Here is a 12048-nt window from a genome sequence, read left to right as displayed (position 1 = left end):
CTCTGAAGGTAAATGTTAAACCCTCGCTCCAAATACACATCTCTTTGAAAATGAGTTGTAGCTGACATTTGCTTTGCACTGAACAATTTTTCACTGTCTCAGCTGTTCTGGCCTCTCTGAAAAGGGTTGCAGATCGGCTACAGACGAGTCCCCGGGCTCTGTAGGATTGGCCCAGCAAATGGATTGTTCCAGAAAACTGCCGGTCATGGTGGACAGGGGGCTCAGGAACTCTTGTGACACCATTGGGCAGGCACACGGGATGGGTGTTCTCCGAGCAGTGGGGAGCCCTGAGCGACCATCTCTCTCCTCTCCTGGGGATCAGAGCCAATTGCTGAAAGCATCGAAATGCCCGGAACACCGTGTGTGTTTGCCTCGAAGTCCTTGCTGCCTGGCTGCCGTCCTGGGTGCCCAGCAGCTACATACTTCCCGGGAGGATGAGCTGAGCAGAGACAGTCCTCCGTTGGACAGCTGCGGTGGCTCTGGTCCACGAGACGGCAAAGCCCCCAGGGTGCACAGGCTCCCCCACAGCTGCCGTGTCTGATGCCGGGACCGCGGGGCCCTCGGCGCTGCCGGAGCCAGACCTCCTGTCTGGGGGGCTTACCACCCAGTCCAACCAGCAGAGGAGGAAAAGGGGGTGCAGGAAGGTGAGCTTGCCCCCGGTTTCACGCAGGTAAATGGAGGAAGTGGGATTGGCCCTTGTTTGTGGTGAAGCTTGCCCTGTGTGCACTTGACGGAGTTCCTATACTGTGAGATGACGGGGATGTCAACAACATCGGAGGGGAAAGGACAGTGTCTTCAACAGTTAGTGCTGGGAGACCCAGACCCCGACCTCACACCTCCTACGACATTAACTCCACGTGGGTCAAAGGCCTAAAACCGTAAAACTCTTAGAAGAAAGTGCAGGGCACAAGGGCACAAGCTTAGCAACATTGGACTTGGCAGTGATTTCTGGGGTAGGACACCGAAGGCATAGGCGGAAACTTAATGTTGGTGCATCAGACACGATCATCGGGTAAAAAAATGCAACCCAAAGAATGGGAGAAAATACACCTTCGACGTCTGGTAGGGGATTGACCTCGAGGATAGGCAGAGAAACTCTAAAACTGAACAGAAACGAACCTGATCCAAGAAGAGGCCGAGGGCTCCAGCAGGCATTTCTGCACAGAAGATGCACACAAGGGCCCACAAGCCCCTGAAAAGATGCTTGGCATCGCGAACCACGTGGGAAATGCAAATCAAAGCTACACTGAGATCCCACCTGACACCCACGAGGATGGCAAGTGTGGAAAACAAGCAAACCCAGGAGCTGGCGAGAGTGTGGATGCATTGGAACCCTGTGCAGCGCTGCTGGAACCTCAAAGGGCGCAGCTGCTGTGGGAAACGGGGTGGCAGTTCCGCACATTACAAATAGAATTACCCGATGAGCCAGTAATTCCACTGTGGGTTTTTTTTTTTTTTTTAAAGATTTTATTTATTTATTCATGAGCAACACAGAGAGGCAGAGACACAGGCAGAGGGAGAAGCAGGCTCCCTGCGGGAGCCCGATGCGGGACTCGATCCCAGGACCCCAGGACCTCGCCCTGGGCCGAAGGCAGGCGCTCAACCGCTGGGCCCCCCCAGGGGTCCCCTCCACTGTGGTTCTGTGCCCAAGAGAGCGGAAAGCAAGGTCCTGAAGACGCACTTCCAGGTCGACGGCCGCATCCTCCACCGTGGCTGAATCACGGGAGCCACCCAGGGGTCCGCCGGGGGTGAGTGTGATCTCGGCCTACGAGGGGCTACTGCTCAGCCTGGAGGACGGGCATCGGGGACCTGCGGCCGCACGGGCACATCCCGAGGACATCGTGCTGGGTGACACGGCAGCCCAGGGGCCGGCACTGCGGGCTTCCACTTACAGCACGTGGGCGGGGGGACGGGGCTGGGGGCGCCTCTGCACCAGGTGACGGGGCTCTGCAGGCGGACGGTGGCGCCACTGCACGTTGCGGCGTCTTTGCCACCAGCGCACGGCTCGCTCCACCAGGGTTAAGGTGGTGACGCTCACGTCGTGTGTATTTTACCACAATAAAAAAAAAAATGGAAAGAAGTTCTCTGCCGTTGCCGGGGGGTGGGGGGCCGGGGCAGGGCACTCCTGCGATGCTGGAGCGGTGGGGGCGGGGCGGGGGCGGGTCCCCCCAGGCAGCGGGTCCTCGGGCTGTGAGCCTGTGCCCGCCCGCCGGGTGCTGACGGCCGGAGGGGTGCGTGCGCCCGCCCGCAGGGCAGTTCTCGCCCTTGCCGTGCCTCCGATTCCCCCCAAGAAGAAAAGATCGATGACAGGAAAGAAACAACGAAAGACAGACGGACGGCAGCAAAACCCGCCTGCCGGGCACGTGGGGGCTCCGTCGGCCAAGCGTCTGCCTCCGGCCCAGCTCGTGATCCCGGGGTCCTGGGATCGAATCCTCCTGGGCTCCCGGCTCAGGGGGACCCTGCCTCTCCCCCCGCTCAGGCTCTCGGTCTCCGTCAAATAAAATCTTTAAAGAAGCAAAACCTGCCTGCCAAACCACGTGGTCAGGTGGCTGTGCCGCTGCGTCCCCAGCACCCAGCCCTGTCCCGTTCTGTCCCCACCCTTTTCATCACGTTTCAATTTGCCTTCTCCTAGGAATAGTGGCGTGGGCTCTTCTCCCGTGCATCCCGCGCTGTAGCCCTCTGGGCACGTGTCCTGCGCCTTCTCGAGTTGCGCCCGTGGTCCCCGTGCCCTGCCCGCCGCCCCGCAGCCGGAGGTGGGCACACCCGGGGGCCCCGGCCACCTATCTGCCTGTGGCCACTGTCCTTGCCGGACATCTGTGGGGGGCCGGCCTCAGACGCGGCCCCCGGCTGGAGGAGAGCGGTGCTTGGGGGGGCCTGCAGGCCGCGGGCTGGGCCGGGAGCTCGCTCCCCAGGGACTGCAGAGCTGTTTCCCGCGGCCTCCCGGGCAGCGCTCTAACTTCCCCTGACGTTGAAGAAGTGCCACCCGCCTGCTGGCCCGTGTTCAGGCGGCCACCGGACTTCCCGGAGCGTGGGGCACGGGGGGGCTCGCTGTCACGGGCTCGTGGCCGTGGCGGCCCCTGGTGCGGGCTCTGGGACCCAGGGACTCAGGAAGGACCCGGGGCCCTCCGCTCGTGTGTCTGGGTCTGCCCTGCGGGCGCTTACCTTGCTGGAAAATGAAGAAGCGTCAGCGTATCTCATGCCACCTCATTGCTTATTAACATAGACAATAGTTTTAATGAAAAACAGCAACGTTTTCTAACACAAAGCAACACTGGTGATTCTTTAGATCACAAGGCAATGGCTACAGAACCTGGGCGCTGAGCGGGGGCAGCTGGCTCTTGTTTCAGGCTCAGGTCCGGCCCACCAGGGCCCACTTGGGGCTCCCTCTCCCTCGGGCCCTCCCCTGCCCCGCGCTCTCTCAGGCCCTAAAATAAATAAAAAATCTTAAAAAAAAAAGTGGTTGCGCTTCAAACTAGGTACAGAACATTATGTAGAACTCAAACGCATCAGCCCCACGTGTGACCAGCCCCAGTAAGTCCAAACAGAAACGACCTTCCACTTGGATGCTTTCTACGGGAAGGGTCACGCCAAGGGGTCACGCCAAGGTTTACGCCTACGGAAGGGCGCAGATGGTACTGGCAGGCGGCAGGGGGCAGGGGCCTGGTGGCCTTGCCTCTGGAGGGGCTGGCTGTGCCCACCTGTTGCCTGCGAGACCTGGCAGCAGGGGCAGGACGGACATGGGGGCTCAGCAGCCAGGGCTCCAGCCCTCCTGGCCAACCCTGGCGGGGCTTCACCCACCGCTACGCTTCCTCCCACGTGGAGCACACATGAGCCTCAGGGGCCTCACACCAGCACTGTCCCCCCCCCTCCCCCCCCCCCCGGAGGAGAGGGGGGAGGGGTACCCCGAGGAGATGGGGAGGGGACCCCGGGGAGAGGGGGACCCCTGGAGGAGAGGGGGAGGGTGACGGGGGGGGGGGGGATGATGGGGAGGGTGACCCCAGGGGAGAGGGGGTAGGGGCCCCAGGGGAGAGGGAGGAGGGGGACCCCGGGGAGAGGGGGACCCCGGGAGGAGAGGGAGTGGGACCCCAGGGAGATGGGGGAGGGGGACCCCGGGGAGATGGGGGAGGGGGACCCCAGGGGAGGGGGGGAACCCCGGGGGAGATGGGGAGGGGGACCCCGGGGGAGAGGGGGTAGGGGCCCCAGGGGAGAGGGAGGAGGGGGACCCCGGGGAGAGGGGGACCCCGGGAGGAGAGGGAGTGGGACCCCAGGGAGATGGGGGAGGGGGACCCCGGGGAGATGGGGGAGGGGGACCCCAGGGGAGGGGGGGAACCCCGGGGGAGATGGGGAGGGGGACCCCGGGGGAGAGGGGGGGAACCCCGGGGGAGATGGGGAGGGGGACCCCGGGGGGGAGGGGGACCCCGGGGAGAGGGGGAGGGGGACCCCGGGGGAGATGGAGAAGGGGACCCCGGGGGAGATGGGGAAGGGGACCCCGGGGTAGGGGGGAACCCCGGGGGAGATGGGGAGGGGGACCCTGGGGAGAGGGGAAGGGGGACCCCGGGGAGAGGGGGGGAACCCCGGGGGAGATGGGGAGGGGGACCCCGGGGGAGGGGGGGAACCCGGGGGGGAGAGGGGGGGAACCCCGGGGGAGATGGGGAGGGGGACCCCGGGGGGAGGGGGGGAACCCGGGGGAGATGGGGAGGGGGACCCCGGGGAGATGGGGAGGGGGACCCCCGGGGTAGGGGGGGAACCCCGGGGGAGATGGGGAGGGGGACCCCCGGGGGGAGGGGGACCCTGGGGAGAGGGGAAGGGGGACCCCGGGGAGAGGGGGGAACCCCCGGGGGAGATGGGGAGGGGGGACCCCGGGGAGATGGGGGAGGGGGACCCCGGGGTAGGGGGGGAACCCCGGGGGAGATGGGGAGGGGGACCCGGGGGGAGGGGGACCCCTGGGGAGAGGGGAAGGGGGGACCCCGGGGAGAGGGGGGGAACCCCGGGGGAGATGGGGAGGGGGACCCCGGGGTAGGGGGGGACCCCGGGGAGATGGGGGAGGGGTACCCCGGGGGAGATGGGGAGGGGGGCCCCGGGGAGAGGGGGAGGGGGACCCCGGGGAGAGCGGGCAGGGCCCCCCTGGAGGAGAGCGCGGGGCCGCCCCGCAGCGCTGCCGTCTAGGGGTCGGGGTCGGGGTCGGGGTCGGGGGCAGGGGCAGCACTTCTGTCCCCGAGTCCAGGGCCCCGGGGACCTCAGATCCCGGCCCCGCCCCGGCGCCGTCCCCCGGAAGTCTCGGGACCTGCCGCGCCCGCTGTTCGTGGGCCTGAGACGCCCCTCGCGGCCCGAGGTGCCCCCGCGGTGCCCCCGCTCCCCGCCGCGTGGCGGTGCGACTCCGACGCCCACCGCTCGGCCGGCGGCCGCCCCGCTGTTCCGGGCGCCGCCGCCAGGGGCCGCCGCCGCGCCCCTATGACACAGCAACAATAGGAGCCGCTCTGGCCCGCGCGCCGCCCGCCCGCGCTTCCGCCGGAAGGGAGCGCGGGCGCGGGGCGGGCCGAGGCGGGCCGATGGACGGCTGCCCCGTCCAATCGCCGGCGGCCCAGCGGCGGCCCCGCCCCCGAGCCTGCCCAGTCGGCGGCGAGAGCGGCGGGAGGGGCGGGGCGAGGGCGCACTTCCGGCGGGGCCCGGCAGGCGCTGAGGAGGAAGAGCGAGCCCGGACGGCGCCTCTCGGCCGAGTCGCGGCGCGGGCAGGTGCGGGGGCGGCGGGGGCGGCGGGGGCGGGGCCTGCGCGGTCGGGGTCCCGGAGCGGGGTCTGGCCCGCGGCGGGGGGCGGCTCCAGGCGGCCCTCGGGCGGTGGGGTCCGCCGCGGCCGTGCCGGCCCGTCCGCCCAGCGCGACGCCTGGGGCCGCGGGCGGGGGCGCGTCGGCGGGGGCGGCCTCGGTGCCTCGGTGCCCCCCGCGCCTCTGCCCTGCCCGGCGAGCGAGGCCGCCCCCGCGCCGCCCGACTTGGGGAAGTTGTCGGGCCCGGGCCCTGGAAGCCGGCGTGCGGGGGGGGGGGGGGGGGGGGCGGGGATCCTGGGGGGGCGGGGCGGGGGGGACGGGGGGGTCCTGGGGGGTCCTGAGGGGGCGGGGCGGGGAACCCGGGGGGTGGTGCGGGGGGGCGGGGGGGGGGGTCCTGGGGGCGCGGGGCGGGGGGGACGGGGGGTGGCCCTGGGGGGACGCGGGGGGGCGGGGGGGACGGGGGTCCTGGGGGGGCGGGGCGGGGGAACCCTGGGGGTGGTCCTGGGGGGAGGGGGGGGGGTCCTGGGGGCGCGGGGGGCGGGGCGGGGAACCCGGGGGGTGGTGCGGGGGGGCGGGGGGGGGGTCCTGGGGGCGCGGGGCGGGGGGGACGGGGGGTGGCCCTGGGGGGACGCGGGGGGCGGGGGGGACGGGGGTCCTGGGGGGGCGGGGCGGGGGAACCCTGGGGGTGGTCCTGGGGGGAGGGGGGGAAGCCGGGGTGGTGGTGGGGAGGGCGGGGCGGGGCTGACGGGGTGGTCCTGGGGGGGCGGGGCGGGGGAACCCGGCGGGGGGGCCCGGGGGGCGGGGGCGGGGGCGCGGGCCCTGACCGTCTTCTTCCGCCCGCTCCTGCAGGATGACGACCTCAGGCGCGCTCTTTCCAAGCCTGGTGCCAGGCTCCCGCGGGTCCTCAAACAAGTACTTGGTGGAGTTTCGTGCGGGAAAAATGTCACTTAAAGGAACTACTGTCACCCCAGATAAGCGGAAAGGGCTGGTGTACATTCAGCAGACGGATGACTCCCTCATCCACTTCTGCTGGAAAGACAGGACGTCGGGGAACGTGGAGGACGTGAGTGTCCGGGCCGGCGGCGGGGCAGGTGGTGGTGGGGCAGGTGGTGGCTGGAGCTGAGCCGGGGCTGCACGTGGAGCGGCCCGTGGGATGCCTGGGTGCCCACGTCTGCGTTTTGCTGAGCTAAGGGTGTTGGGAGGCTGGGGGGGGCGTCTGTGCACCCGAGTCTGAGGAGCAGGCGCCGCGGGTGCCCAGGGCCGTGGAGGTGCTGGCCTGGGACCGGTCCCCGAGCGGCTGTCTTTGTTTTGCAGACTCACCTGTTAGTCAAGAGCAGGGCAGAGTCAACTTCTAACTCGTTTTTGAGCATCGTTCCCAAGACATTTCTTAAAAACACTTGGAAAGCTGCACACCCGCCTTCCCTGCTGGGCCGTGTGAGCCCCTGGCCCAGCCTGCAGGGCTGTGGTGGGCACGTCAGTCCCGCCTTCCCCACCTGGTGGGGCCCTGCTTGGCCCTGCACCCGGTGCACCCCCCAGACCTGGGAGCCAGCGTGTTTCCTGGGGGGCTCAGGGCTCAGCGGCGTGCATGTCTGTGAGTGAATCTAACTGCGTCTTCACTTGTGGATCTTGGCAGGACCTGATCATCTTCCCTGACGACTGTGAGTTCAAGCGCGTGCCGCAGTGCCCCAGCGGGAGGGTGTACGTGCTCAAGTTCAAGGCAGGGTCCAAACGCCTGTTCTTCTGGATGCAGGTACATAAGAGGTCTTATTTGCATTCTGTATTTTCTCATCGTAAAGTCAGATGAGAAGGGGGGCCTGGGGGGCTTAGTCTGTCGAGCATCTGTTTCAGCTCAGGTCATGATCCCGGGGTCCTGTGACGGAGCCCTGCGTCGGGCTCCCTGCTCAGCGGGAGTCTGCTTCTCCCTCTGCCTCTGCCACACCCCTGCTTGTGTTCTCTTTCTCAAATAAATAAAATATTAAAAAATAAAATAAAATCAGGTGAGAAAGAAGCTCCCTGGTTGGGGGAATTCGTTTTCACAAAACGTGGATGCTGTCGGAGCGTGATTGTCCCAAACCCTGAGAATTCCGGTGTCTCCTGGTGGGGGGCTTGGGGGCCCCTCCCAGAGTCCACACACTTGTGGCTGCGCTCCTGGTGCCCGTGTAGGATCCAGAATTCCTGGCAGACCAATGAGAGTGATTTGTGGGTGGGACCCAGTGTGGCTGAGTCGGTGGGTGCAGAGCGTCTGCTGTGCTGGTCTCGCAGCCCCCCACTCCCACCCTGGGCCACGAGCACCCACAAGCAAAAGCAGGGGTGACTGTGTGTGGTGTTCTTGGTGTGTTTTTTTTACAGAAATGGAGTGTTCTCTCCCAAATGTTTCTGAGCTTTGCCTTTTCTCCGCCCCAGTTGTGTGCTTTGGGGGGTCTCCAGGGGTCAGTGCACCAGGGCTCTCTGGCGCCCACAGCTGCAGTCAAGTGTGCCTTCTCCAGGGTTGGACTTGTTTCCATCCGCATTCGTCATTTTGTTGCAGGCAGCGTGTTGAGTAACTTTATGCCAAGGCTGCAGGGGAATCTCTGTGTTAAAACCCAGAAGTGACTTGTTAGAAGTGGGCATACGTGGGCATGTGGGCATGTCGTGGGCATGTTGCAGTTCTGACGGTGGTTCTGGAGCGAGGCAGAAAAGTTTTCTCTCCGGGGGCAGGGCAGGACGCTTGCCTCTGCCCACGCTGCCCAGTAGCGTGCGAGCCACCTAGACAGGAGTAAAGATCTTGCGGCTGCCGTCCAATAAAACTTCATTTGCAAACACAGATGGGGGGGGGGGCATGAGCTTTTTCTCCAAGGTTTTGCCCGGAAACGTTCCACTGGCCCTTCATTTTTTCTTCCTGATTTTGCTCATCGTTAGCCTTGCCCTGGGGTGGGGGACTCTGTTCGGTCCCCCTGCTGTGTCTGTGGCCCCCAGCAGACCCACGGGGTGTGCTCGGTCACGGGCGCTTTATCTTGTGGTTCTGGGGGCACCTACAGCACACTGCCTGACGAGCCCACACCCCGAGGTGCTAGAGTTGCGTGCCTGCCAGGGGCTTTCTTGAGTTTCCAACTAACGCTGAAAGGCCGGGTTGGGGCTGGTTCGTGGGCAGTGGTGTGATAAAAGGGTCCCAGGAAGGCTTCCTGGCTTTTAGATTGTTGTGTGAAGAAGCAGATTCTGGAGGCCCAGGAGGCGTTGCTGTGTGCAGACTGGGTGCTCAGTGCCTTCGTCTCCCCATCCTCACACCGAGCGTTGCCCCAGCACCGGCGACATGGTCGGGCTGCTGTTCCCGTCAGCCCTGCGGGGCCCGCTGGGTGCTGTGTGGCTGTGGACAGGGAAGCACCTGTCAGCCTCGCCGGTCTGTTAGCTACTTCAGTGGTGGTGGGCTGCTCTCGGCTGCAGCTGTGGTCCTGTCCTCCCCCCGCAGGAGCCCAAGACGGATCAGGACGAGGAGCATTGCCGGAAGGTCAACGAGTATCTGAACAACCCTCCCATGCCTGGAGCCTTGGGGACCAGCGGGAGTGGCGGTCATGAGCTTTCTGCACTGGGCGGTAATGATCACCTTCCAGAATGTGCTGGCATGTCCGTAGATGTCAATGACGTGGACCCTTGAATGTGCAGTCTGGTTGTTTGGTTTTTCATTTCTTTATTAAGATTCTGTTTGTTTATGAAGAGCATCCATAATGGGGGAGGGGCAGAGGATGGAAGAGGAAGCAAATCCCCTCCTGAGCCTGGAGCTGGATGTGGGGCTCCATCCTGGGACCATGACCTGAGCCACCCAGGTGTCCCCAACCTGGTTGTTTTTAAGTGGAAATGGAGGCTTCTAAGCTAGAAGTTTCTTATCACTTCCAAGTCAGCCCCCCCCCCCCGCCCGCCCTCACCTGCCCATTTTTTGCTGATAGAGCAGTGTCTGAAATCTACCCTGTTGGCTCCTTTCAGGCGCTACGTACCAGGGGTGTGTGTGTGTGTGTGCGTGTGCGCGCACGCGTGTATTGTCTCATCAGAGGCCCCCAGAATCCCCGTGCTCCCTGCAGGTGTTGACCCGAGCACCAAGCCCCAAGTCTGAGCACCTTCTGTCTTACAGGTGAGGGCGGTTTGCAGAGCCTGCTGGGAAACATGAGCCACAGCCAGCTCATGCAGCTGATTGGACCTGCTGGCCTTGGAGGACTGGGTAAGCGCACGCGCCCTTGCGGGCCTGTTAGAGTGGATGGCCTTCAGTTAGATTGCTTGGGGATTTGAATTTTTCCTCTTAAGCTTCTCGTTGGCTCTGAGTGGCCCCTGTCCTCAGGCTGGTGGGTAGGGGGAGCACAGCTGGCCTGGGAGTGAGGCTCTTGCCTGGGGCCCTCCGGTTCCCCTCTGGGGGGCCTGCCTGCCACCACCTGCTGTTGGGCCGGGAGGGGTGTGTTTCTTGGGCGGCAGGGAAATACTCGCTACTCTCCCAGGTTTGGACTATGTGTTACCTTGGACCTCCGTGTGTCATTAGTGATCTTACTTAGGGAATAAGCTTCTAGAATGCTGGGGTATGAGCAGTCACTACTCCAGCACCGCAGCCCACTGTGGTCACCATTTGTCCCTGCTCATCCCTTGGTTTTAGCACAGGGTGTTCAGCAGGGAGAGGGTGTGGCATCTGAGCTCCTGTCTCCTTGCAGGTGGGCTGGGGGCCCTGACCGGGCCAGGCCTGGCCAGCTTACTGGGGAGTGGAGGGCCTCCAGCAAGCAGCTCTTCATCCAGGTGAGCCTCGTACTCTGCCCCCCACCATGCCTGGGTGTCCCCAGGCCTCCCCTCCTCCAGGGAGACTGGACATAGGAGGTATGGAAGGACAAAAAGACCTCTGGGGAGGGTCCTTTTCAGGGTCTAGACTGTTCCTGGATTCCTGGCAATACAAGGACCTTGGCAGCGGGACCGACGTGCTCTGTGGGCGCCTTTAGGGTGCGTGGCCGCTCCATGGCTGCCCTCCCTCTTCCCAGCTCCCGGAGCCAGTCGGCAGCAGTCACCCCGTCCTCCACCACCTCTTCTACCCGAGCCACCCCAGCTCCCTCTGCTCCAGCAGCTGCCTCGGTGACCAGCCCGAGCCCCGCACCCAGTTCAGGTAATGGAACCAGCACGGCAGCCAGCCCAACCCAGCCCATCCAGCTGAGCGACCTTCAGAGCATTCTAGCTACTATGAACGTGCCGGCCGGGCCCGGAGGCGGCCAGCAAGGTAACACATGCTGCTCGGCTCCAGGCTGGGGGGTGAAAGGTGCCTGCTGCCCCCTTCCTGCTCGCTCGCTGGCTTTCCATGGCATGGGGCCAAGCATGTCCCTGGCTGAGCCGCTGCCCTGCACGTATGTCACCTTTGCCCCCCTCACCTTGCCACACCTCAGGGCTTGGGTGTCCATGGCTGGCCTCCTGCGTGGGTGTCTGTGTGGGCCTCGAGCCGCTGATGGCTGTGTGCTTGTGCCTTAGTTGATCTGGCCAGTGTTCTGACGCCCGAGATCATGGCACCTATCCTTGCCAACGCGGACGTCCAGGAGCGCCTGCTGCCCTACCTGCCCTCTGGGGAGTCACTGCCGCAGACAGCAGAGGAGATCCAGAACACTCTGACCTCGCCCCAGTTCCAGCAGGTAGAGGCTGTGGCCTGGGTGCCCTGCCTTCAGCGTGGTTCCTTGTCACTGAGCGTCCCTGCCCCTGCGACTAGCCCCTGCACCTCCCCCTCCCCTGGGGCTCAGGCCTGTCTGGCTTTCCTTTGCAGGCCCTGGGCATGTTCAGCGCAGCATTGGCCTCGGGGCAGCTGGGCCCCCTCATGTGCCAGTTTGGGCTGCCTGCAGAGGCCGTGGAGGCGGCCAACAAGGGCGGTGAGTGCGGCCCCCCCCCCCCACACACACACACCAAGGCCGAGTTTGTCTTAATCCTTGTAGTTCAGAGGCCTCCCCTGTTTGCACAGCCTGGGGCTGGCCACCCGGGCGTGGGGTCTCGGTGGTCCTGGGCCTTAATTTGGTCAGTGGTTCCAGGCCAGGGTCTAGAAAGGTCGCCTCTTGTTTTTAAATGCGTTTTAGATGTGGAAGCATTTGCCAAAGCTATGCAGAACAGTGCCAGATCCGAGCAGGAGGGTGACGGGAAGGACAAAAAGGACGAAGAGGAAGACATGAGCTTAGATTAATTGTCTGCTGTCCCCAAGGGGTTGGGATTCACGGCTGGCGACCTCAGTGATGGGGCTGGTGGCGCACGCCCTCACCTCCATTCCAGCTTGCTGAGAAATAAAGGTCTTGTCTTTTACCTGCCAATTCTG

The 12048-nt window shown here is 65.0% G+C and overlaps 1 protein-coding gene across 1 annotated transcript; it reads left to right on the top strand.

The window, feature by feature from the left end:
- Positions 1–5618: 5618 nt before the first annotated feature.
- ADRM1 (ADRM1 26S proteasome ubiquitin receptor) lies at positions 5619–12043 on the top strand. The gene is made up of 10 exons (XM_041732632.1): positions 5619–5733; positions 6612–6825; positions 7396–7512; positions 9208–9331; positions 9865–9951; positions 10430–10511; positions 10748–10980; positions 11226–11383; positions 11512–11614; positions 11816–12043. The coding sequence occupies exons 2-10, from the start codon at positions 6613–6615 to the stop codon at positions 11917–11919; spliced, it is 1221 nt and encodes a 406-aa protein (XP_041588566.1). The 5' UTR covers positions 5619–5733; position 6612; the 3' UTR covers positions 11920–12043.
- Positions 12044–12048: the final 5 nt, after the last annotated feature.

This window comes from Vulpes lagopus, chromosome 18 (assembly GCF_018345385.1).
Source record: "Vulpes lagopus strain Blue_001 chromosome 18, ASM1834538v1, whole genome shotgun sequence".
Classification (NCBI taxonomy): Eukaryota; Metazoa; Chordata; class Mammalia; order Carnivora; family Canidae; genus Vulpes; species Vulpes lagopus.
The sequence above is the reverse complement of the archived record's forward strand: the minus strand, read 5'-3'. Positions and strand labels throughout refer to the sequence as shown.

Excerpts from the sequence above, each read along its gene's own strand:
- ADRM1 (XM_041732632.1), top strand. The coding sequence starts at position 6,613 with ATGACGACCTCAGGCGCGCTCTTTCCAAGCCTGGTGCCAGGCTCCCGC. Across the intron at positions 9,332-9,864 it reads TGAGCTTTCTGCACTGGGCG|GTGAGGGCGGTTTGCAGAGC; the intron begins GTAATGATCACC and ends TCTGTCTTACAG. Across the intron at positions 11,384-11,511 it reads CCTCGCCCCAGTTCCAGCAG|GCCCTGGGCATGTTCAGCGC; the intron begins GTAGAGGCTGTG and ends TTTCCTTTGCAG.